Below are 27463 nucleotides of genomic sequence, written 5' to 3'. Positions count from 1 at the left end.
ACTTTTCATGTTCTCCAATGAAATGAAACAATGCACAATGGAGCTTATCTATGAAAATTAATACAAATTAGAGATAAATGTGTGGCCACAACTAGTTAGATTCCAGTTAGTAAAGTTAAACAGAAACTTTACAACTTGCTACATCCCTCACCCTTCATAAACCACAGTGCAATGTCTAATGGCTATAATTAAATATTGTCTTTAGAAAGTGAATACAAAAAATAATACCTGCAGCACTTGATTGGTCTAGAACAATTTTCTCAAAATCTTCTCTCTCAGCAGCTTTTGCACATACTGGTAAAGCAGGCAGCTTGAACGTAACACAAGTAGATCTGCAGATAGAACAATAAGATGTAATTACATTCAGTACAATGAACACATGACAAATCTAAACATGACTGTGCCAAGCTACTCTAATGTATTGTTTCACAAGTAACAGTAATGGATATTTAGTTGGGAATTGTTCATTTATATTGTGTATTCAACTCTTGGCTGATTCTGTAACTCTTTGTGCTGCATCCTTGTATTTCTTTTCACAAAGTGGTACAGGTGCATCTCAAAAAATTAGAATATCATCAAAAAGTTAATTTATTTCAGTTACTCAATACAAAAAGTGAAAATTGTATATTAAATAGAGTCATCACTGAGTGATCTATTTCATGTGTTTATTTCTGTTAATGTTGATGATTATGGCTTACAGCCAATGGAAACTCAAAAGTCATTATCTCAGTAAATTAGAATACTTTATAACACCAGCTTGAAAAATGATTTTAAAATCCGAAATGTTGGCCCCACTGAAATGTACTTGGTCGGGGCTCTTTTGGCATCAATTACTGCATAAATGTGGTATGGCATGGAGGCTATCAGCCTTTGGCACTGCTGAGGTGTTATGGAAGCCCAGGTTGCTTTGATAGCAGCCTCCAGCTCGTCTGCATTGTTGGGTCTTGTGTCTCTCATCTTCCTCTTTACAGTACCTCATAGATTCTCTATGGCTTTAAGGTCAAGCGAGTTTGCTGGCCATTCAAGCACAGTGATACTGTTGTTTTTAAACCAGGAATTGGTACTTTTGGCAGTGTCATCTCCAAAAAGTTTGACAGCAGAGGAAAGCATGAAGTGCTCTAAAATTTCCTGGTAGACGGCTGCGCTGACTATGGTCTTGATAAAACACAGTGTGCCTATACCAGTTTTAGGAAGTTTCGCCCCCAGCAGTTCGCCCCCAGCAATTTGCCCCCAGGTACATTTCGCCCCCGCACATTTCACCCCTATCATTTCGCCCCCAGGAGGATTCGCCCCCATACATTTCACCCCCAGCAGCTCGCCCCCAGCAGTTCGCCCCCGGCAGTTCGCTCCCGGATTTTTCACCCCCAGCAGTTCGCCCCCGGATGTTTCGCCCCCAGCAGTTCGCCCCTGGATGTTTCGCCCCCGGATTTTTCATCCCCAGCAGTTCGCCCCTGGATGTTTCGCCCCCAGCATTTCGCCCCCGGATGTTTCGTCCCTGGATTTTTCGCCCCCAGAAGTTCGCCCCTGGATGTTTCTCCCCAGATTTTTCGCCCCCAGCAGTTCGCCCCTGGATGTTTCGCCCCCAGCAGTTCGCCCCCCCGGATGTTTCACCTCTAGCAGTTCGCCCCCGGATGTTTCGCCCCTGGATTTTTCGCCCCTTGGCAGCAGGCCCCTGACGACCCGGGGGCAGTGGCGTCCCCTGCCTACATGGTAGGTATGCCACTGCTGCACTGCATGTCATTTTTTTAACAGTGCATTTTTTCATGAGCATGTGGATGGGATTTAGACATTTACGCTGCATATGACCCCAACCTAATGAACCGTTGAGTTAGTATGCTTTTTTTCACAAATACTTCTTACATGTTTGCTCGTTTTTCCTGATGTAAACCTTTTATTATCATGGAATTCTGCATTTTGCTAGTTTCTGCTGCCGTTATTCCTTTCACGACTTTGAAAATGTGACATTTTTGAAGCTTGGAAGCATTTTTAAAGAGGAATATATCATTTTCCACTGGGAGAATACATGTCGTAGAAAAAACTATTGTTTAGCATCTTCACACCAGATTTTGCTTCAATTTAACGTTTCTTTTATAAAATCAGAAAATCTGAAGCAAAATGTGAGTTTTTAATGTGACATATGAACAACGGATGCTTCTGATTAGGAAAATTTATTGTGAATTCATCCCAAAATTCTCTGCCGCGCATCCGCCCTTTTTGCGCGCACAAAAATGCAACACAGTGTGTTTGGCGCACGTCGCCGCAGCGCAAAAAGGGCAGATGCGCGGGCGAAAGTGGACCAGCGCATGACCAGCATACCCAACGCTAAGTATAGGGTATGCTGATCGCATGCAGCGCCATGCGATCGGAGGAGCTGACCGGAGGAGGCACGGCCGGGGCAGAGCTTAGCAGCGGCCCTGCGCTGCGCCCAGTAATGCTAGTGTGAAACTAGCCTAAGTGTCCAAGAAAAAATATGCAACTCCAGGTAGAGAAAAGTTAATCCATGTGGCAGAAATGACCAGAGTACATATTAGAGATTTGAAAGCTAAGGTATAAGGAAGATATATAAAAGAAAAAGTGTTGCTACATTACCTTAAGTAGTGGCGGTACCCCATCGCGCGTTTCACATTTGCTTTTTCAAGGGGAATGTGTTTTTTAATATAATCAGATAAAATTACCTTTGGGTATCTTTTATACAGGGTGCCGCTACCTCCTGGACTAGCGCATCCACCCCAACGCGTGTTTCGGCTCCTTTCTCAAGGGGCCTGCTACCAACCATGTGTCTCCATTATTTATATCTCCCAGCCGCAGCGTGGTATACCGCGCGACCAGAAGTGATGCTCACCACCCGGATGTGGGTATGAGGGTTATTGCCAGGCAAGCGGCATTGTTTTATGGTTGACATCTAGATCATAATCTGTGATGTGGCCTATACAGCTTGTGATATAATTATGGCTATATTAATATTTGTAGTAGTTTATTATTAGGGCTTTTTTAGTTCTGCCCCTTGTAGCTGCAATATATTGCTGGCAGTCCCTATGTCTATCCGTTTTCGTGGTAGCTGTCTCTTCCTGGATTTGCGCGTTTAATGAATGACTGTGAGCAATGAGTGTATGTGTACTCTCCTACTTCCCCAGTTTTGGCAGTATGGTTTTAATGAATTTGTTTCAATAAAAATTATATTTTTATACACACAAATAATTGCCTTGTGATCATCCTTTTTCCTATGGTTCTATGAGGTACCGACAGACGCGGAGGGTCCTCTTCAATCCTCTTCCATGCACGTCCACATTGTGTGAATATGTCTTCGTTCCCGAGAGAATCCTTTTCATTATTCCTAGCTAGGGATTCCCTTGATCAAGAAGACTCTCCACACAGGTAGGGACCATGGCAAAGGGGAGAGAAGCGATTTTTATTTTCTGATGAGCAAACTCCAAACATTGCCTGTTTTGGGTCGCTGTGGTTGAACCGGAGCAGGCAATGTTCGATACGAAACCTGAACTTTACAGATCGGGTTTGCTCATCACTAGATATAGTATGATATGCAATGGATGACAAAAAGAAGCCATTAAGTGTAACACCACTAGTACATGACAGTAAAATGATGGTCACTTGTCATAGGTCAGGGGTGTCAAACTCATATTCACCAAGGGCCACACCAATTTAATGGCTGTCCCTAAAGGGCCGTTTGTTACTGAAAGACCAGATGCACACAATCGAGTCCCGTCCAGAACCTGCATTTCTCTGCACAGAGCAGTGCATGCCCCTGTATAAGGCATGTCACGGTGGATCAGCTCTTTACCAAGCTGCTATGGCTGCAGCTTCCAGTCACTTGTCCTTGTCGTTGGTGCTGAAAGCTGCTGATAAACAGCTGATTCAATGCAGAATACATCTGGACCCTATTCTTGGCCTAATCTGAGGAATGGGCATCAACCGAAAAAGGGATCCTGAAGTGAGAATACCACTTTTATCTGCTGCCCCATTCTTTGGCGTACTGCCAGAGTGTTCTGTGAGGGCTAATCCCAAAACCCCCCTTCTGAAGACCTGATAAAGAGGTTCTGTAGAAGCTGGTTAACCACCACTTTAGTTCACCAAATCCAGTATCTCAGTTCTGCAGAGATGGTTGGTGGGATTAACCCTGTAGTCAGTCAACAGTCCCCCTGCTTCCATACATAGCCTGCATTAAAGGGGTATTCTCATGCCGAACAGCAAAATAAGGCAGCATGCTTTCAGCAATCATGTTGTGGTAAGCATGCTGCCGATCTTCCCCTCCTGGTACTTACCTAGAGGTCTTCTGCTCATCTTTGCCTGATCTTCTCCTGACTGTGTGGGCTGGCGATCGCCATGCTGGATCCGGAGGCCACCACGAGTTCTCTCCTTCTTCCCAGCATCCTCTTCTTCTGCTTGATCTCATCGCGGCACTATGCATGTGCAGCAGTGTTTTGGTGACAGGAGAGGCATCCTGCCCCCATGGATTGACTGATGAATGGGGCAGGAGTGACGTCATGTCAGTGAGCGGCCAGGAGACATTTGGCCTCACTGCCACGGCATTCTTCATGCTTCATGGATCAGTGATCCAGGCAAGATGAAAAGACAGTCAGAAGCAGGAGAAGACGTCACGGGGAACCGCTAGACTGCACTCCTGGACCCAAGAGCTGCAGCTGCAACAGGTAAGTATGTCAGTTTTTTTTGTGTTCTAGGGTGATAATACTCCTTTAAAGCCAGCCAATAGAGCTGTTGAAAAGGCAGCCACAAGAATCCCCAGCAATTGGAGTCCTGTATATTTTACCCCCAGGTATGTTCAGCCATAGATGTTTTGTTCCCTGTATGTTGACACCAAAAGCTGGGGGTGAAACATCTGGGGGCGAACTGCTGGGGGCGAAACATCCGGGGACAGACTGCTGGGGGCGAAACATCCGGGGGCGAACTGCTGGGGGCGAAACATCCGGGGGCGAACTGCTGGGGGCGAAACATCCGGGGGCGAACTGCCGGGGGCGAACTGCTGGGGGCGAACTGCCGGGGGCGAACTGCCGGGGGCGAACTCTGTTTAATCACTTCATTCTTATCCAGGTACTGACATACATGTTGTTTAATGATTTGTTCAAAGATCTTTCCTGGTATAGAAGTCAGACTCACTGGCCTATAGTTGCCTGGGTCCACCTTCTTCCCCTTTTTGAAGATAGGAACAACATTTGCTCTTCTCCAGTCTTCTGGGACTTCTCCTGTTCTACAAGAATTTTCAAAGATTATGGAGAGGGGTCCAAAAATTTCTTCTGTTATCTCCTTCAGTACTCTGGGGTGTATGTTATGAGCTCATTTTCTCCTTCACCTTTGATGTCCGATGAACTCCCTCTGCTGGTGAAAGGAGGTAGTGAAATTGATTTGGATGGGAAAAACCTGTCATCTGAACAGGTGGAGTGTGATTGGACATCCGGAATCTCTGAGTGGATATAAGGCTGCCGACGCCCTGCTGGGTTGCTGGTGAACCTCTCTGTTCAGAGCTCTGGCCTCTAGTTTGGTCCTGTCTACTAAAGCTAAGTTTTTGCTCTGCTATTGTTCCATGAGATTTTGTCTGGTTTACTGGTGTTTGTGTTCAGCCAGCCCTGGTTGGGACTGGCTGAACTCCATTTTTGTCTCTGATCAGTTGATCTCTTTGCTCTGTTTTCAGAAGATACTTGAGTGCTGATATAGTGATTCTGAAGTCTAGTGACTTCAGGGCCTTTTCTATCAGATGTGTTGGACATTATTTTTGGTAGGGTTTTGCGTGATTGCAGACAGTTGCTTTTCTTTCCTGTCCTATCTCGTTAGTGAGGGCCCCATCGTTTGCTCAGCCTGTCTTTCTGTCTGTGTTTTCATCTGTTTTCACTGTCAATACATGTTGGGGGCTGTCTATTGCTTTGGGGTCTGCTCTGGGGCAGTTTAGATTTCCCCTTTCTTTCTTTAGGTTTATTTAGTTCTCCGGCTGTGAACGAGGTGTCTAGGACCACCGTAGGAACACCCCACGGCTACTGTTAGTTGTTGTGAATAGGATCAGGGGTCTGCAATCCGCTAGCTACCAACCTCTCCGGTTTTCTGGACTTAGCTTGTATTTTTGTTTTTTCCTCCTCCGGTCACTCATTCATAACAGGTGTAATTCATCTGCACTTGGAGACTTGAATTCATTTAGGTTAGCTAAGTGTTTCCTCACTATATTTCTGTTTATAGATATCCTGGATTCTTCTATTCCCTTAATAGGACAGTGAAGAACAGTTGATGTTACATTTCCTTTCTGAGAGAAAACAGATGCAAAATAGGAATTTAAAAGTTCGGACTTCTCGACATCCTGTCTTACCATTTCATCATTTTCATCCTGTAAAAATCCTATAGCATCTTTGACTTTTCTTTTACTTTTGACATATCCCTAAAATCCTTTATTATTGTTTTTGATGTCTCTTGCAAGCCTCAATTCATTGTCAGCTTTAGATAATCTGATTTGTGCCATGCAGGTTCTGCAGACAGCATTATATTCTTCTTTAGATATGCCTCCCTCTTTCCATTTTATAAACATTTCTTTTTTCCTTTTTAGCATGTGCTTAAGTTCTGTGTTCATCCATCCTGGTTTCCTTAAATGCTTCCTATTCTTCCCTCTTTTCGGAATTGTTAACAATTGTGCTTTGAGAATTTCATTTTTCAAGATTTCCCATCCTTCCTGGACATTTTTGTCTTTAAGGATATCCAGCCATTGGATCCCTCCAATTCTCTTTCTGAATCCCTTAAAATCTGCCTTTCTGAAATCTAATCTTGACGTCTGAGTCTTCACAGGTCTTCCTCCTGTAGTTATCCAAAATTCTAAAATAGCATGGTCGCTACCTCCTAGGGTTCCAAGCCACTTTTACCTCCTCAACCATTTCCTCCCTGTTTATAAGATTTAGATCCAAGGTAGCAGATCCCCTTGTTTTCTCCCCTACCTTTTGGAAGATAAAGTTGTCAGCAAGAGAGGATAAGAATTTCCTTGACCTGCTAGTTTTGCCTGAGAGATTCCCAACAAATGTCTGGATAGTTGAAATCTCCCATTACAACTATGTCATATTTTTTGGAGAACTTGGTCATTTGATGCAAAAAGAGTTAATCCATATCTTCAGCTTGCACAGGCGGCCTGTAGTAAATGCCTACAATGGTGTCCTTTCCATTGATCTGTCCTTGTATTCTTACCCAGTTTCCACAGAACTCCCAGTCTCTGAAGCTTCAATCTCTGTGCAGAAATACGTGTTTCTAACATACAATGCGACACCTCCTCCTCATTTATCAAGTCTGTTTCTTGCAAATAAGTTGTATCCTTCTAGTCTTGTATTCCAATCATGTGTATCGTCCCACCAAGTTTCAGTGATTCCAATGACATCAAATTTCTTTTCCTGTGTTAGTAGCTCCAGTTCTCTTTGTTTGTTGCCCATGCTTCGTGCATTAGTATAGAAACATTTTAGTTTGTGATTGGTTTCTCTTTCTCCAATATTTTTATTATTTAGATTCTTTTGTCTTTGTTCTTCCTTTCCACTTCTAATAGCAGAGTTCTCAATAGCATTTGCCAGGTGTATGGCTTTTTCAGGCTTTTTGCTTCCCTTCCCACATTGTTCTAGTTTAAAGCTCTCCTGATGAGTGTAGCAAGGCGACTTCCAAATACATGTTTTCCAGTCTTCGTAAGGTGCACCCCATCTCTAGCAAGTAGTCCATCATATAGGTAATTCACTCCGTGATCCAGAAATCCAAATCCTTGCTGACGGCACCATCGACGTAGCCAGTTGTTCACCTGCAGAATCTTATTCCACCTCCTTGTTCCATGGCCATCCACTGGGAGGATGGAAGAGAAGACCACCTGCGCTCCCAGTTCTTTCACTTTCTTGCCTAAGTTTTCAAAGTCTCTGCAGATGGTTTCCAGGTCGTTTCTTGCTGTGTCATTTGTCCCCATATGTAGTAGCAGGAATGGGTAGTCATCTGTAGGTCTGAAGAGTCCTGATATCCTGTCAGACACATCTTTAATTTTTACACCTGGAAGACAGCACATTTCTCTTGAAGTTATATCCGGCCTCTGTTCCTCTCAACAGGGAATCCCCCATGACCACCACTCTCCGTTTCTTCTTCACAACATTTTTCTTTCTCCATCCAGGAGGATTCTGAAGGCGTACAAAGTAGCTGTTTGTGGGCAAAGTCTTATCCTGATGTATTTCTTCATCGTTCTCCTGCGTGAGAGCCTGGTACTGGTTCCTGAGCAGTATGGGTGCTGACTGCCTCCCAATCCTCCTGCTTCTCTGGGTCACATGCTTCCATTCCTCTGTTTCTTCAGGTGCACTTCGAATTTCTTCTCTTTCTGTAACATAAAGAGATAATTCTGCTCTGTCTAAGAACTCTTCACCTTCCTTAATGATCTTCAACGTAGCTAACCTCTCTTCGAGATTTTGCAACTTTTCCTCCAACAGGGCCACAAGCTTGCATTTGTGGCATGTGAAGTTTGGCTTTTCCACTGGTAAGTCTGTGAACATGTAGCAATAAATGCAGCTCACCAAATGGCTCCTGGCCTCTTCCATATTGAGATTTCAAAATGATGAAAAATGAGCCAAAATTTCAGCTGCAACAGCCAAAACCCAGTGATCGTTGAGCTCGCAGAGATTCTTCACTTATCCCAGAAGGCACTGGGTATATGCAAATGATCTCCTCAGGACTCTTCCCCTGGTAAATCAAACCCCCCTTTATCACCATCTTAGTTAGGGAAAAATCATAAAATTAAAAAATGTATTTATTTCCATTTTCCTATTAGGGTTAGGGCTGAGATTAGGGTTAGGGGTCTGTTGGGGTTAGGGTTGGAGTTAGAATTGGGGGGTTTCCACTGTTTAGGCACATCTCAATTCCAGCCAATTCTGCGTTGAAAAAGTCAAACGGTGTTCCTTCCCTTCCAAGCTCTGCCATGCGCTCAAACAGTGGTTTACCCCCACATATGGGGCACATATAGGGTATCAACCTACTCAGGATAAATTGCACAACAACTTTTGGGGTCCAATTTCTCCTGTTACCCTTGGGAAAATAAAAAATTGGGGGCAAAAATATCATTTTTGTGGAAAAAAATAAGATTTTTTTTATTTTTATGGCTCTACATTATAAACTTCTGTGAAGCACTTGGGGGTTCAAAGTGCTCATCACACATCTAGATAAGTTCCTTGGGGGGGTCTATTTTCCAAAATGGGGTCACTTGTGGGGGATTTCCACAGTTTAGGCACATCAGGGGCTCTCCAAATGTGACATGACACCCGCAGACCATTCCAACAAAGTCTGCATTCCAAAACGTCACTACTTCCCTTCCGAGCCCCGACGTGTGCCCATACAGTAGTTTTCTCCCACATATGGGATATCACGTACTCAGGACAATTTGGACACCAACTTTTGGCATCCAATTTTTCTTGTTACCCTTGGAAAAATAAAAAAATTGGGGACTAAAAGATTATGTTTGTGGAAAAAATATGATTTTTTTTTAATTTTCACGCGGGCGTTATAAACTTTTGTGAAGCACTTGTGGGTTCAAAGTTCTCACCACATATCTAGATAAGTTCCTTGGGGGGTCTAGTTTCCAAAATGCGGTCACTTGTGGGGGGTTACCACAGTTTAGGCACATCAGGGGCTCTCCAAGCGCGACATGGTGTCCGATCACAATTCCAGCCAATTTTGCATCAAGCGGTTCTCCTTCCCTTTCGAGCTCTGCTATGTGCCCAAAGTGTGGTTTACCTGGTTTACCTCCACATATGGGGTATCATTGTACTCAGGAGAATTTGCACAATAACTTTTGGGTCTTGTTTCCCTTGAGAAAATAACAATTGGGGGTGAAAAGATCATTTTTGTTGAAATAATATGATTTTTTAATTTTAGGGCTGTACATTATAAACTTATGTGAAGCCCATGGGGGTTCAAAGTACCCACCACACATCTAGATAAGTTCCTAGGGGGTCTAGTTTCCAAAATGGTGTCATTTGTGGGGGGTTTCCACTGTTTAGGTACATCAGGGGCTCTCCAAATGTGATATGGCGTCAAGCCAATTCTGCGTTGAAAAAGTCAAATGGCGCTCATTCCCTTCCGAGCCCTGCCATGCGCCCAAACAATGGTTTACCCTCACATATGGGGAATCGGCGTACTCAGGACAAGTTTCACAATAACTTTTGGGGTCCTCTTTCCAATGGGAAAATAAAAATTGGGGGTGAAAAGACCATTTTTGTGGAAAAAATATGATTTTTTAATTGTACGACTGTAGGTTATAAACTTCTGTGACGCCCTTGGGGGTTCAAAGTTCTCACCACATAACTAGATAAGTTTCTTGGGGGGTCTAGTTTCCAAAACGGGGTCACTTATGGGGGTTTTTCACTGTTTATGCACATTAGGGGCTCTCCAAATGTGACATGGCGTCCGATCTCAATTCCAGCCAATTTTGCGTTGAAAAAGTCAAACGGCGCCCCTTCCCTTTCGAGCTCTGCCATGCGCCGAAACAGTGGTTCTCCCCCATATATCAGGTATCAGCGTACTCATGACAAATTGCACAACTTTTGCAGTCCAATTTCTCCTGATACCCTTGGTGAAATAAAAAAAATTGGACCTGAAGTAATTTTTTTGTGAAAAAAAGTTGAAAGTTCACTTTTTTAAACATTCAAAAAATTCCTGTGAAGCACCTGAAGGGTTATTGAACTTCTCTGTGGTTTTGAGTACCGTCAGGGGTGCAGTTTTTATCACTTTTGGGTATTGTCTATCATATAGACCCCTCAAAGTGACTTCAAATGTGATATGTATCCTAAGTCATATTACAAGACTCGTTAAAGGGTTGATTGTGACTTGTTGGAACGCTACTACCAACAGGTAGCACTATAGAATTCAAGTCCTCTTCCTCTCTGAAGAGGCAATTTACATAAAAAAAAATGGTGTTGTAAAAATGAGAAATCGCTGGTCAACTTTTAACCCTTATAATTTCCTAACAAAAAAAAAAGTTGGTTCCAAAATTGTGCTGATGTAAAGTAAACATGTGGGAAATGAAAGGGCATGAAAGGGCATGAAAATTCAAAGTTGAAAAATTGCGAAATTTTCAAAATTTTTGCCAAATTTAGTTTTTTTTTTCACAAATAAACGCAAGATATATGAATGAAATGTTACCACTAAGATGAAGTACAACATGTCACGAGAAAAACAATGTCAGAATCACCGGGATCCATGGAAGTGTTCCAGAGTTATTACCTCATAAAGGGACAGTGGTCAGAGTTGGGAGTAAGGGGGTTAAAGTGAATGGACCCATCGGTGGTTTCATCTAAATCGCATCATTTGGAGATTTAGATGGAAACCCTAACGTACTGTATGTGCTCAGCATAGAGCGCAGGATAAATTTGATCCAAAATGTTTTGTAAAATGTTCTCAATAAAAGCTTCTACTCAATCCACAAAAAAGCAAGTCCCCACTCAGGTCCATCATCTGTCAAAGGGAATATACGGGATTTCCATGTTACTGGTAGCAGAAAAGCTCTAGAAAAGTGCTAAGATTCCTCACTCCCAAAAGAAATCCAACGAATTCTGCACTCCAAAATCCAAATGCCCCTCCCCTTCTGAGCTTTACGGTGTGCCAAAACCACATTTAGTGCTCACATGTTTGTCATTTTTGCAGCAATGAGCCCGTTTAATTTAGGCTAAGTTCACACTTGCGTATGGCTGGTCTGCGTATGGCTGGTCTGCATATGGCTGCGTACGTCCTCCCTTAAGCTCCGCCTACACTCCACCTACGCTCCGCCTACTTCTGCATGCATCCTGCGTACCTATCTTTAACAATGGGTATGCAGAGACATGCGTTGTAGGCGGATGCGTCCGCATGCAATGTTTTGACATGCCCACCTACTGCACAGAAATGCAACATGTTGCGTTCCCGTGTGACTGTTGGGCACATCCGCATACAACGCATGTCCCTGCATACCCATTGTTAAAGATAAGTATGCAGGACGCATGTGGAAGTAGGTGGAGCGTAGGCAGAGCTTAAGGGAGGGCGTACGCAGCCATACTCAGACCAGCCTGCGTACCCAATGTTAAAGATAGATACGCAGGACACATGCGGAAGTAGGCGGAGCATAGGTGGAGTTTAAGAGAGGACGTACTCAGGCATACGCAGACCAGCCATACACAAGTGTGAACTTAGCCTTACTGGTGCATGTCTCAAGAAGCACCATCTGGGCACAATGTATGGGCAATACAACATACTGCACACTACAATGTACTGGGCACTACAATGTATGGGCACTACATCATAAAGGCACTAAACTGGCAGATTTGCACTGTCCATTCGGCAACATTCACTGCTTAATGTTTCTGGAAAACATCCATGAAGTCAACATCGTCACTACAACTGTAGATTCCCAGAGGGGTGTAATTTCCAAAATTGAGTCACTTGAGAGGCGATCCTGCTCTTCTGACACTAAAAGGGAACCTGTCACTTTTATGTCCTACCAGCTAAAATTATCATTTTATTCAGTGTCAACTATGCATTCCCTAAATACTTATGTAACCCGTTGACTCCTCATGCATCACCCATAAAAACCTTTTATATTTCTCCCACAATGTATGCTAATAGGGTCCATCCAGTCCGATGGGCGTGGCTTTGGTTCACTCAGTCCACCCCTCTCCTCGGCTGCTGAACGCAGTCCTTGATCTGGATGACGCAGATCGCTGTGAGATATTGTGCCCGCGCAGTCAAATGGTTTCTCGCGAGTGCATAGCATAGTATGCTTTGCCCAACTGTGGGCAAGGCCGAAAAGCAGAAGTGCGCATGCGCGAGAAACCATTTGCGCGGGTGCGATATCTTACAGCGATCTGCGTCATCCATGTTAAGGACTGTGTGCAGAAGTCGAGGACAGGGAACCGAAGCCACGCTCATCGGACTGGACGGACCCTATTAGCATACATCGCGGGAGAAATATAAAAGGTTTTTATGGGTGATACAAGGGGAGTCAGGAGGTTATATATTTTTAGCTGGTAGGACAGAAAAGTGGTGACAGGTTCCCTTTAAGGGCTCTGTATATGGAGTCTACAAACCAGTCTACGTTAATTTGTGCCACATATAGGGTATTGCCACATTTAGTAAAAATTGTTTGACACAATTTGGTGCCATTTTTCCCCATTTCCCCAAGTAAAAATGTAAAATTTGGGGTTAAAACTAAATTTTTGTGGTAAAAATGTAATTACTGTATTTTTCTTCACTGCCTGGGATTGCAACATGATAACTGCACCTTTAGATGAATTGAGAGGTATACTTTGTAAAAAGAGGTCACTTATGGGGGAGGGTTCTACTGTTATGGCACCTCAGAAGCTCTTCAAGTGGGTCATGGCACCCGCAAACTATTGCAGCAAAATTTGCACTATAATATGTCGCTTTTTCGCCATCTGAGCTTTCAACTGTACCTGAAAAGTAATTCCCGATTACATGTAGGGCATTGGCGCACGCAAGAGAAGTTGTACAACAAACTGTGAGGTCCATTTCATCCTATTTGCTTTTACAAAACTTAAAAACTTGAGGCTAAAACAACATTATAGTGGTAAAAATGTAATCATTCTTTCTTCATTGCCCATTGGTATAAAATTCTGTGAGGCACATGTGGTGTCAACATGCTCACTGCACCCTTAGATGAATTCAATGGGGGACATAATTTGTAAAATGGGGTCACTTATGGAGGGTTCTGTTGTTCTGGCACCTCAGGGCCTGTGCCAATATGACATGGTATCCTCAAACCATTCCAGCACAATCTAATCTTCAATATGGTGCTCCCTCCCTTCTGAGCTTTGCACTGTGCCTCAAAAGTAGTTTTTCACCAGATATGGGCGTACTCAGGAGAAATTGCGTAACAAATTGTACCATTAATTTTCTTCTGTTTTGAAAAATAAAAACTCGGGGTCAAAGCAACATTTTTGTGGAAAAAATTGTAATTTTCCATTTAATCTGCCTAATTTTAAACAATTCTGTAAATCGTGTAAATGTTCACTACACCACTAGGTGAATTCCTCAAGAGGTGCAGTTTCCAAAATGGGGTCTTAAGTGGGGGTTTCTGCTGTTTTGGCACGTCGGGCTTTTCAAATGTGACGTGGCATCTGCAATCTATTCCAGCCAAAATTGAACTTCAGAATTCAGTTGATGCTCATTCGCTTCCGAGCCCTGCTGTGTGACAAACAGTTGTTTTACACCACATATGGAGTAACAGTAGTTTCACACCACATATGGGGTATCAGCATAAGGTAGGTCGGGATCACACATGTGAGAAATACGGCCGAGTCTCGCATGTTAATATCGCCGCCACTCAGGAACGGGGCGTGCGGCTCCATGTATTGCTAGGCGGCCGCACACTCTGATCCGAGTGCCGATTCGAGCTTAAAAATTAAAAGTTTGAAAATTATTAAATGTTCCAAAATGACACGTGACCCCTTCGTACAATCAGCACTGGCATCACTGTTTCTGCCTTCTGACAAACTGAACACAAAGAGGAAGTCCGGGCTTCAGCTATAGTTTGACTTTCTCTTCATGTTGAATTTATCCGAAGGTGGAGACAGAGAAGAAAGTCTAGGGAGGACCAGAGACTACTTATAGAAAGATGTTGGGAGCATAGTTCAGCGCAATATGTAGGCAGACTATGGGCGGCTTTGTACGTCAATGTTAGAAGTTTGAACTGGATATGGCTGATAGACACTCTGGGATTCTGGACAGCAAAGAGGTGACGTCTTGGTTATAAAAGGTAGATTTGGGTGTCATAGGTGGTACTGGAAGTAGCAGAGCCTTGAGCAATACCAACAGAGAAAGGGTGGAATGAAGAGGTTACTATTGTATTTAAAACACTTAGATATAAAAAAAAAAAAAAATCCAACCATCCAGAAATACCAGGACAGTTCGTAAAATTAGGGCAATTTTTTGATCTGTCCGTAAAAAAAAATGAAGGAGTCTGTGATTTGTTTTGAAGCTGAGAAAATTTATACAGATTATTTTGACGGTAGTTAACATAATTTTACATATCACAGTAAATGCATCTGATGTGTCATATCAAATGTATGGGGTGTAGATAACTATCCTCATAATCATTATGATTTATAATGATTTTACAATGTGTCCGTAAATAATATCATCTGTCTGTGATTTTTTTTTTACAAGCTGTCCAGAAAAAATAAAAAGTCACGTTACTATAGTAGCAGTTGGAGACAGACAGGGGAAATTACTGATTCCTTATAAAGAAAAGTCACAGATAATGAAGAAAATCAGAAATATTCACTTGATCCCTGTGGCACTGCAAAGTGAGTAAATATCCATCTACTTTCTCTTTGAATTGTCAGTCAATCAATAATTGTCTCCCTTGGGAAATATTTTAATAATTTCTAATGCAGTGAATGTCATCGGCCTGCAAAATAATGTGTGAAATAATCAATAGACCATAATATGTCATAAAATAATATGTTAAAAAAACGGACAGCACATGTGTGGTTAACCCAGATTGTCCCTCCATGCTATTATGTTATGAGATAAGAAAAAAAACTGTTGAATTTATGTCCCTGTCGGGAAACAGTAACATCAGCCAGTGAAGTTAAAGCGGTATTCCCATCTCCATGATCCTATCCCAATAAGTAGCATGTGTAATACTAATAATTAGAAATGCAGTATAGTTTTTGTAATTCGCTATGTCTCTTTCCTCATGTGCAGGCATTGCAGGACCTTAGGTATCCATGGTTACGACCACAAGCAACTAGCTATCTGTCACAATATCGTTGGTTGTAGCCATGGATACCTAAGGTCCTGCAATGCCTGCACATGAGAAAAGAGACATAGCGAATCAGAAGAACTATACTACATTTCTAGTTGGAGGTATTTGATAATATTATTATTATTACACCTACTGCACGTTCGGATAGAATCTTGGAGATGGAATTACCCCTTTAAAGACAGTTATGTATATTGACAAAAGTATCATATTGGTAAATGAGGAAACTAGGAATAATCTCAATAAATTAGCTGAAATTTAAACTAAAACAATGCTACTTTTTATAAAAGTGGGCTTATATTTCATATTTTATTAGGTATATATAACATATACATAAATGTTTGAGAATATTTACTGCAGAAATACTGGTATAAATTCCAGAATCTCAATATAAAGAAATAAAAACCATGATAAAAGTGTATGCAGGCGGATATCTGATTAAATAATTGTAAAGAAACTGGACATTTCTCATTAATGCTTGTCCCAAGTACAGAACAGATGTCCGCATGCTATTTATACTGCCTTTGTTGAAAAGTTCAATTGCTTTTATACCAACATTTATCCATAAAATGATCAACGTGTTCTTCAAGAAACTGACATTTATGTATGTCGAGCTCTGGTCAGAGCTCTAATTCTGTCAGCTATCTAAATTTGTGCTTGTGTGATAACGTCAAAGATGTGGCCATCGGTGTGAAACTGTAGGCAGACTGCTTTGTTAGTAACTTAATAGAAAACAGGACTGCTAGGCTTTTCAATTTTCCCATGTGCCACATCAAATGGAAAAAGGAGACTTCAACAGTATATAGCATATATACATTAGATAGATAGATACAGTGGGAAAACAAGTATTTAGTCAGCCACCAATTGTGCATGTTCTCCCACTTAAAAACATGAGAGGCCTGTAATTGACATCATAGGTAGACAACTATGAGAGTCAAAATGAGAAAACACATTCAGAAAATCACCCTGTCTGATTTGCCAAGATTTATTTTTCAAATTATGGTGGAAAATAAGTATTTAATCACCTAAAAACATGCAAGATTTCTGGCTCTCACAGACCTGTAATTTCTTCTTTAAGAGGCTCCTCTGTCCTCCACTCATTACCTGTAGTAATAACATCTGTTTGAACTTGTTATCAGTATAAAAGACAACCTCAAACAGTCAAACTCCAAACTGCACTATGGTGAAGACCAAAGAGCTGTCGAAGGACACCAGAAACAAAATTGTAGCCCTGCACCAGGCTGGGAAGACTGAATCTGCAATAGGCAAGCAGCTTGGTGTAATGAAATCAACTGTGGGAGCAATAATAAGAAAATGAAAGACATACAAGACCTCTGATAATCTCCCTCAATCTGGGGCTCCATGCAAGATCTCATCCAGTGGGGTCAAAATGATCTGAGCTGGAACCACTGAAACAAAGGCTACCATCAGTAACACACCACGTCACCAGGGACTCAGATCCTGCAGTGTCAGACGTGTCCCCCTGCTTAAGCCAGTACATGTCCGGGCCCGTCTGAAGTTTGCTGGAGAGCATTTGGATTATCCAGAAGAGTATTGGGAGAATGTCATATGAAACCAAAGTAGAACTGTTTGGTAGAAACAAAACTCATCGTGTTTGGAGGAGACAGAATGCTGAGTTGCATCCAAAGAACACCATACCTACTTTGAAACATGGGGGTGGCAACATCATGCTTTGGGGCTGTTTCTCGGACCAGGACGACTGATTCGTGTTCATGAAAAATGGGATCATGTATCGTGACATTTTGAGTGCAAACCTACTTCCATCAGCAAGGGCATTGAAGATGAAACGTGGATGGGTCTTTCAGCATGATAATGATCACAAGCACACCGCCAGGGCAATGAAGGAGTGGTGGGAATGTAATGGTTTTGGGCTACATGAGTGATGCCAGATGTGGAGAGCTACAGTTCATTGAAGGAACCATGAATGACAACAAGTACTGCAACATACTGAAGCAGGACATGAACCGAAAGGCAGTATTCCAAAATGATTACGACTCCAAACACATCTCCAAGATGATCACTGCCATGCTAAAGAAACTGAGGATAAAGGTGCTGGACTGGCCAAGATTTAAACCCTATTAAGCATCGGTGGGAAATCCTCAAATGCAAGGTGTCTAATATCCACCAGCTCCGTGATGTTGTCAGTGGCAACTTGTGAACCGCTAGTGAGTGCCATGCCAAAAACAGTTAAGGCATTGCTTGAAAGTAATGGTGGTCATGCAAAATATTTACACTTTGGATACAATTTAGATATTTTCACTTAGGGGTGTACTCACTTTTGCTGCCAGCAGTTTAGATATTAATGGCTGTGTGTTGCGTCATTTACAAGGCACATCAAATTTACACTGCTATACAAGCTCTACATTGACTATTTTATATTGTGTCAAAGTGTCATATCTTCAGTGTTGACCCATGAAAAGATATACGGTAATAAAAAATGTTATAAAAATGAGAGGGGTGTACTCACTTTTGTGACATACTGTATATACACATATGTATATAATATACACAGACACATACTGAGAAAAGGAAGTAAAATTATGGTTTTCACTCTTCACATATAATAATAATAATAATAATAATCTTTATTTATATAGCGCCAACATATTCCGCAGCGCTTTACAGTTTAACAGTTTCAAAACACAAGTCATAAGTAACAACGCTAACAATACAATAATTAAAGCAAAATAAGACGAAATAAGACGACCCTGCTCGTGAGAGCGTACAATCTACAATGAGGTGAGGGAGATACAGAGTACAGGTGTGTATTTACAATGGTGTATTTACAATGAAGGTCCAGCCATCTTGCAGGAGTGAAGGATGGATGGAGATAGTGAATGGGCTACGCACGCACACTTACACAGAGAATGACTTTGATTAGTGAATGTGATAGGCCGCTCTGAACAGGTGTGTTTTGAGGGAACGCCTAAAACTATGCAAATTGTGGATAGTCCTGATTTCTTGGGGTAGAGCATTCCAGAGGATAGGAGCAGCACGGGAGAAGTCTTGGAGTCGGGAGTGGGAGGTACGGATTAGTGCAGAGGTTAGTCGAAAGTCGTTTGCAGAGCGCAGCGATCGGCTAGGCCGATAGACAGAAATGAGAGAAGAGATGTAAGGGGGTGCCGCACTGTGGAGAGCTTTGTGGGTGAGAACAAGTACTTTGAATTGGATCCTATAATGAATGGGCAGCCAATGTAAGGACTGGCGAAGAGCGGACGGGTCCGAGTACCGATTACCCAGATGGACGATCCTGGCTGCTGCATTGAGTATGGACTGGAGAGGGGATAGTCGAGTGACGGGGAGGCCAATTAATAGAGCGTTGCAGTAATCCAGGCGAGAGTGGATCAATGCAACAGTGAGGGTTTTTGTTGTTTCCATAGTGAGAAAAGGGCGGATTCTAGAGATGTTCTTTAGGTGTAAGCGGCAAGAGCGGGCAAGGGATTGTATATGGGATGTAAAGGAGAGATTGGTGTCAAACATAACACCCAGACAGCGCACCTGCTGCCGGGGCGTTATTGTGGTACCACCCACGGAGAAGGAAATGTCAGATTTAGGGAGGTTAGTAGACGGCGGGAGCAGAAGAAGTTCAGTTTTGGAGAGGTTGAGTTTCAGATAGAGAGCGGACATGATATTGGAGACTGCGGACAGACAGTCACTGGCGTTCTGTAGTACAGCGGGGGTAAGGTCGGGGGAAGACGTGTATAGTTGTGTGTCATCAGCATAAAGATGGTACTGAAAGCCAAATCTGCTGATGGTCTGTCCAATTGGGGCCGTGTAGAGAGAGAAAAGAAGGGGGCCAAGGACTGAGCCCTGAGGTACCCCGACATACCACTCTAAACTATAAACTCTTTGTTACAGAAATACAAAATATTCCATCATGTTCATTATTATTAATTTCATTATATCTGCAATAATGCTCATAGAGAATGGAGAATGTTGAAGCAGCTGCAAAATATTGCAAGCACTCAGCATGCTGGCCTCTTTTTAATATGATTAGTTTTAGCTCAGATGGGTTTTAAAGACAGGTCATCATTCGGAGAATTAAGAGGACTTACACAGGACTATTTTTATCCCAGCTGTCTGCGACAAAAACACTAGAGAACAGCAGATGCACGGCGAAGGCCTGAACATTGACACTAATGCCTAAAATTCTTTTAGTGCTATACGAAATTGATATAGAAAAAACCCATAAAAAATTGTAGCTTACCTGTTGGTTGCATATTTTGTCTTATGTCTTGCAATTGTTCTTTGAAGAGCAAGATTCAGCCTCTCAAACTGCAAAACAAGCCAAATAGTGCAAATAAGCTACATAATAATGATGGCAATAATCATCAAAGGATCGCCGACAGATGCTACTGCGCAGGCACGGTTATTGGCATTTTCAAATAGTTTTTTTTTTGTTTTCTTAGGAATTTATGGATAGAGATGAGCGAATATCTTTGGCTTCCTCCTTATTCGGCAAGCTATAGCTCTTACCGAACAAGCTGCCATGGGAACCCGGATCGCTCCTGCACACAGGCTCTCCATGCATGTGTTGTGACTGTCACACAGCCGAGACACATGCAGCTGCGGCGCTGAACAGCTGATCAGCAGGAGCAGTCCAGGTTCCCGCGGCAGCTTGTTTGTTTGCCGAATAAGGATGGAGACAAAGATATTCGCTCATCCCTATTTATGGATAACATGAAAGAAGAGGATTACATACACATTATATATGTGATCGTGTTGCAGAGCAGGTACCACGGCCAATGCCTGCCAGTAGAAGGATTTTTCAAGATATATATAAAATTCATTACATAAACTAGGGGACAGGTCACTGAGGGATCAGTGACCTGTCATAAGCCATACAGATGAATACCTAATCAGAGCACCACATGAAGGCCCTCCCCCACAGGCCGCCCCGAAGCACAAGAATATCATTAACAGAAAACTGAAAATAAAGATAAAAGAACAACAAGACAGATGTCATCAACCAAGGTATTATTTTAATCAGTATTATTATTATTATTATTTATTTATATAGAACCATTATCATAGAATCATAGAATGGTAGAGTTGGAAGGGACCTCTTGGGTCATCTGGTCCAACCCCCTGCTCAACGCAGGAATCACTAAATCATCTCAGACAGATGTCTGTCCAGTCTCTGAAGACTTCTATTGGAGGAGAACTCACCACTTCTCATGGCAGCCTGTTTCACTCACTGATCACCCTCACTGTCAAAAAGTTTTTTTCTAATATTTAATCTGTGTCTCCTCCCATTCAGTTTCATCCCACTGGTTCTAGTCTTTCCTTGTGCAAATGAGAATAAAGATGATCCTTCTACAATGTGACAGCCCTTGAGATATTTGTAGACAGCTATTAAGTCTCCTCTCAGTCTTCTCTTTTGCAAGCTAAACTTTCCCAAATCCTGTATCCATTCCTCATAGGACATTGTTTGCAGAGCGGTCACCATTCTGGTCACTCTTCTCTGAACTTGCTCCAGTGTGTTGATGTCTTTTTTAAAATGTGGTGCCCAAAACTGGACACAGTATTCCAGATGAGGTCTGACCAAAGAGGAGTAGAGGGCAATAATGACTTCACGTGATCTAGACTGTATGCTTCTGTTAATACATCCTAGAATTGCATTTGCCTTTTTTGCTGCTGCATCACACTGTTGAATCATGTTCAGTCTGTGATCTATTAGTATACCCAAGTCTTTTTCACATGTGCTGTTGCTTAGCCCTATTCCTCTTATTCTGTATATGCTTTTTTCATTTTTATTGGCCAGATGTAGTACTTTGCATTTTTCCCTGTTAAAAAACATTCAGATAGCTGCTGCCCACTGCTCCAGTTTATTTATATATTTTTGAATCTTTCTCTCTTCTCTAATATTAGCTATCCCTCCTAGCTTGTGTCATCAGCAAATGTAATCAGTTTACACTCAATTCCTTCATCTAAGTCATTGATAAAGATGTTAATTCAATTATATAACGGCACCGATCTGACACTGTGTGTAGGTTACTGTGCACAATCCTGCTTACAGGTTCACTTTAAACAACGGCATGAATATGTTTTGGTATATAGACTAATATGATGGTACATAAATATTTGGTTGTAAATTAAAGTTTAAAAATGAAAATCATAGATTGAAATGGCATTATAGAAGTAAAGTGGTTGTCCACTACAGAACATCACCTTCTTAAAGGGAATCTGTCACCTATTTTTTCGCATATAAGATGCGGCCACCACCATCAGGGGATTATCTACAGCATTCTGTACCCGGACCGCGACACCAATCGGACCCGGACCAGACCGCCCCCCCGGTGAGTATAATATAACTTGTTTTTCTTATCTTTCAGGTTACATCGGGGGCTTATCTACAGCATTACAGAATGCTGTAGATAAGCCCCTGATGGCGGTGTCCGCATCTTATATGCCAAAAAATAGGTGACAGATTCCCTTAAAAGGTGAATAAGTTATGTTATGCATGTGCAACATTGTCCAGGGTGGTAGCCATAGGCGAGTATCATGTGCTTGATACCCCGGCACATTACAAAACATTGTGGGTCCTAGCTGGTTGTTAGTGTTGTGTGGGCCTTGTGCCCATGCAGGCCAACAGTAGACAATAGTATTGGCTGGCTGGGACAACATATTCCACAGATTAATTAAGGAGACTTCCGTTCAAACATGAAAGCGGATATAATAAAGTCTTATGAATGTTTCTTTCACAGCGTAATACATCTTCACACACAGTTTCCTTCCAGTGTAGTCCACTCACTGAAGTGAAGCACATTGTTTCGCCCTACTTCGCCACAGTCTAGCTTGTCGCCACAGTCCTGATCAACAAGTCTCTCTACCTGCTCAGCGGTTCAGCGTCCTATCACTATGGATGTCCTGGATCTACCACTCTGGACTACCCACTAGTCCACATGAACTTAGACCTGTTCAGGTTCGTTAACTTTCCCATTTAGCAAGCTCAGGGTTTCTCATAAAATGTCATCCTATCCAAGGACCCCTTTAAGGTGGAAGGCCACTCTGTTGCTTTAGTGAGTTCCAGGTCACGCTACTTCCTTGTCCCTTTGTCTCCTTTGCTGTGGTTCACCCAAACATTAGCACTGCTCGCAGACACTTCATACTGCTACTGGAATTTGTCCCTCTCTGACTAACTTCAGGAAGCAGTCACTTGCTCTACCACTAAGCCCTCCCCCTGTGAGCTAGTCCCAACACTTAACTACTTCTGTCCCTACAGTCTGTTGCTGGGCAGGCTTACCCTTTCACCTACATTCTATGCAAACACTACCATATGGCCTAAGTCTTAACCTACAATATGTCTTATCCTGTGTTATCCTATACTGTACACTACCAGCATTACTATATACTACACAGGAACACAATACATTTTAAATGGCTCATTATATCACAATATTCACAAAGATGCAGGACACTGTTCATAATACACAATATTGAGGCGACTGGTGTTATCAGGGAAGGGAATGTGACAGTCATTATCCACAATTCTTACACATGAAGTCTTATCTGTTGAGAGCATAGTATAAAGAAGGAGAAGCTGAGCAGAATGATATACATGTTTGCTGAAAAGATTCAGTATAACTTGTATTTTATTCACTGAAATCCCTGGTCCTTATATGCACAGGAGTCCAGTGGGCATTGAATGGCTGCAGTGATCACATTTCGTCCAAGTGAAAAAAAGGCATAGATGAAATGTAAACACGGAGGCTGATCAGCAGACACTGACTGGCTGCAGTTCTCTAAAGGCACACCCGTCAACATGCATAACTAAATATGAAGGATCGGTCAGGAGTTGAAGAGGGGGATTATAAATGCAGGAACAAGACACTTTCTGTGTGCCAGATCAGAGAAAAGAGGAGAATTATCTGGGCAGAAAGGCATAATGGGAAATTGTAAGTACACAGTGCTGTATTTTATGATGACTGCAATATATTAAGAGGATAAAAACTTTGATGGGAGGAGTGCTTCTTTAAAGGATATGAACAGGTTTAGAAGCAGTTTTTGCTTAACCCCTTAACGACCGCCGATACACCTTTTAACAGCGGCAGTTAAGGGTACTTATGCCTCAGCGCTGCTTTTTAACGGCGCTGAGAAATAAGTGTGTAGCGCTCCCCCCCCCGAGCTGGAAATTTCTCCGAGGTCTCGGCTACCTGGGGTAGCCGAGACCCCATAGAACATGAATCGGGTCAGTTGTTACCAACCCCAGTGTTGCAATTGCTGTTATTAACGGTATAACGGCGACCGCAAAAAAAGTCTGATTTTTCATTTAATTTCTCTCTCATCTAATGTGATCGCACAACAGAGGAGAGAGAAATAGGGTCCCCGATCCTCCACCCCAGTACCTCCGGAGTCCCTGCAACCCCCCGTGAAGTCCCCCCGGGCTGCCAGCGTTTTCTTCCAGGAGAAAATGGCGGGTGCATACGCAGTGCCAGCCGGCACCCAGCAACAATGGGAAATTTTTCCTATTGATTCATTTTGATCACTGTGATAGACCCTATCACAGTGATAAAAAAAAAAGTAAATCAAATTCCCATTTATCACCCTTTATTTAGGTAAAAATAATAAAATAAAAAATATATATTTATTTCCATTTTTCCATTAGGGTTAGAGTTGGGCTAAAGTGAGTTGGGCTAAAGCTAGGAAAGTAAACTTATTGGGAAGCATCTGAAGGCTTAATAAACTTCTTGAATGTGGTTTTGTGCACCTTGAGGGGTGCAGTTTATAGAATGGTGTCACTTTTTGGTATTTTCTGTTGGAATTTTGTTGGAAAAATGAGAAATCGCTGGTCAACTTTTAACCCTTATAACGTCCTAACAAAAAAAAATTATGTTTCCAAAATTGTGCTGATGTAAAGTAGACATGTGGGAAATGTTATTTATTAACTATTTTGTGACACCACTCTCTGATTTTATGGAGCATTACTTACATCCCTTGGTGGAAACGCTGCCCTCCTACGTCAGAGACACTAATAACGTCCTGCGGCGTCTTGATGGTCTCTCCCTGGAGCCGGACATGTTGTTGGTCACGGTGGATGTAGAGTCACTTTACACGTGTATTGGACATGAGCACAGACTCAGGGTCACTGAATTTTTCTTGAATACTAGCAATCTGGATATACCACTTCGATCTCTGATTTTGGAACTTTTGGATTTCATCCTTCGGCACAATTTTTTTTTCCTTTTATAGACCACTTCTTTGTACAGAGGCGGGGCACTGCCATGGGGGCGGCCTGTGCGCCATCCTACGCTAATCTCTTTCTCGGTTTTTGAGAAAGAGAGTTGTTTGGGGGTGGTGCCCCAGCCTCCTCCATGTGCAGTGCTAATACCGGTACATTGATGACTTGTTGATCATCAGGCAGGGCACTGAGAATGATCTTGGTGCCTTTATGTCACAAATAAATAATAATGTGTATAGCATCAGACTGACTCATAAGTTCCACAAGCAGAGAATCGATTTTTTGGACATCCAGATCAAGATTTCCAGTGACCTTGAGATCCAGACTGATTTCTATAGGAAAGAGATATCTGTCAATGCACTGCTGCACGCTTCATCTGCTCATCCCCAATCCACAGTGCAGGCTATACTGATTGGTCAGTTCCTGAGGATCAGACGCTTATGCTCCACCATGGAGCGTTTTGAGACTCAGGCTGCTGACCTTCTGTCTAGATTTCTTGCACGGGGATATAGCAGGCGCTGCATAAAACGAGGTTATCAGCGTGCCAAAGCATCTGACCGTGGCCACCTCCTGTCCGTTAACAGGGGGAGACCTGATGACATCCACAATATCAGGTTCATTTCAACCTATAACAATAGGTGGAATGTTATTAGAGGAATTTTGAACAAACACTGGCCTGTTTTAAAGACTGATTCTGTATTAAGTTGGGCACTACCGGAGAGACCTCTTTTGACAGCCAGAAAAAGTAACAACTTTAAAGATTTATTAGTGAAGAGCCATTATGTTTTCTGTCCTTCTCTGCCCTTTTATACGGGAAGACCACGTATAGGCTGCTTTCCCTCTGGTTCTTGTATTTCTTGCAAGAATATTGAAAGAGCTTTTACATTTTGCTCCTCAGATGGGTCACAGACCTACAAAATTCGTGAATACATCTGCACGAGTGACTATGTTGTATATTATACAACTTGCCCGTGCAGCTTAATATTTGTGGGCCTGACATCTTGCGATTTGCATGTACGTGTAAGGGAGCATGTGAGGGATATCATGGCGGCTTCAACCACTGATGACATAACCTCTTTGAAGACTGTTCCACGCCACTTCAGGCTTAAGCATGCATGCAACCCTCATTTACTTAGGGTGCGGGGCATTGACCGTATCCATGGGGGAATCAGGGGTGGCAATTTAAAAGGCAAACTATCTCAATTTGAATGCAAATGGATTGTAAGATTGGGTACAATGACACCTTCTGGATTAAATGAGAAACTCAGTTTCTCATCTTTCTTGTGATCCATTATAAGATGCATTCTTTATTATTATTTTTGCATAATTTTCTTTGCCTTTGTTTGACAATTATCTATATGCATATGTGTATGTAAGTGCATGTATGTACATGTATATGTGCATACATGTATATATATATGCATGTGTCCTGTTGTATATCTCTGGCCTTGTATCTAGTTATCTTTTTCTGGGGTCTTTTTATACTTCTTGATTTTAATATGTATATTTTGGTATCTTGTTTTTAGTACCGCAGCTGACGACTTGTTCGTTTGAATGGTGCCACTGTCTTTTGGATTGAAGCCATCTCTACATCATGTTTACACTTCAAGCCGCTCCTGCCATATATATATACACTCACTGGCCACTTTATTAGGTACACCATGCTAGTAACGGGTTGGACCCCCTTTTGCCTTCAGAACTGCCTCAATTCTTCGTGGCAGAGATTCAACAAGGTGCTGGAAGCATTCCTCAGAGATTTTGGACCATATTGACATGATGGCATCACACAGTTGGCGCAGATTTGTCGGCTGCACATCCCTGATGCGAATCTCCCGTTCCACCACATCCCAAAGATGCTCTATTGGATTGAGATCTGGTGACTGAGGAGGCCATTTGAGTACAGTGAACTCATTGTCATGTTCAAGAAACCAATCTGAGATGATTCGAGCTTTATGACATGGCGCATTATCCTGCTGAAAGTAGCCATCAGATGTTGGGTACATTGTGGTCATAAAGGGATGGACATGGTCAGCAACAATACTCAGGTAGGCTGTGGCGTTGCAACGATGCTCAATTGGTACCAAGGGGCCCAAAGAGTGCCAAGAAAAAATTCCCCACACCATGACACCACCACCACCAGCCTGAACCGTTGATACAAGACAGGATGGATCCATGCTTTCATGTTGTTTACGCCAAATTCTGACCCTACCATCCGAATGTCGCAGCAGAAATCGAGACTCATCAGACCAGGCAACGTTTTTCCAATCTTCTACTGTCCAATTTCGATGAGCTTGTGCAAATTGTAGCCTCAGTTTCCTGTTCTTAGCTGAGAGGAGTGGTACCCAGTGTGGTCTTCTGCTGCTGTAGCCCATCTGCCTCAAAGTTCGACGCACTGTGCGTTCAGAGATGCTCTTCTGCCTACCTTGGTTGTAACGGGTGGCAATTTGAGTCACTGTTGCCTTTCTATCAGCTCGAACCAGTCTGCCCATTCTCCT

At 42.4% G+C, this 27463-nt stretch overlaps 1 protein-coding gene across 1 annotated transcript in view; it reads right to left on the bottom strand.

Annotated features, from left to right (window-relative positions):
• The window catches only part of GUCY1A1 (guanylate cyclase 1 soluble subunit alpha 1), a 108191-nt gene that overhangs the window by 64778 nt on the left and 15950 nt on the right, over positions 1-27463 (bottom strand). Inside the window, exons 2-3 of the mRNA XM_073576429.1 lie at positions 19995-20062; positions 229-332 (exon numbers count right to left, since the gene is read on the bottom strand). Coding sequence (XP_073432530.1) covers positions 229-332; positions 19995-20062 — 172 coding nt within the window. The remainder of the gene's footprint in view (positions 1-228; positions 333-19994; positions 20063-27463) is intronic.

The sequence above is a fragment of the Dendrobates tinctorius genome, unplaced genomic scaffold (assembly GCF_039654945.1).
Source record: "Dendrobates tinctorius isolate UK_male_01 unplaced genomic scaffold, ASM3965494v1 ptg000008l, whole genome shotgun sequence".
Taxonomy (NCBI): Eukaryota; Metazoa; Chordata; class Amphibia; order Anura; family Dendrobatidae; genus Dendrobates; species Dendrobates tinctorius.
The sequence above is the reverse complement of the archived record's forward strand: the minus strand, read 5'-3'. Positions and strand labels throughout refer to the sequence as shown.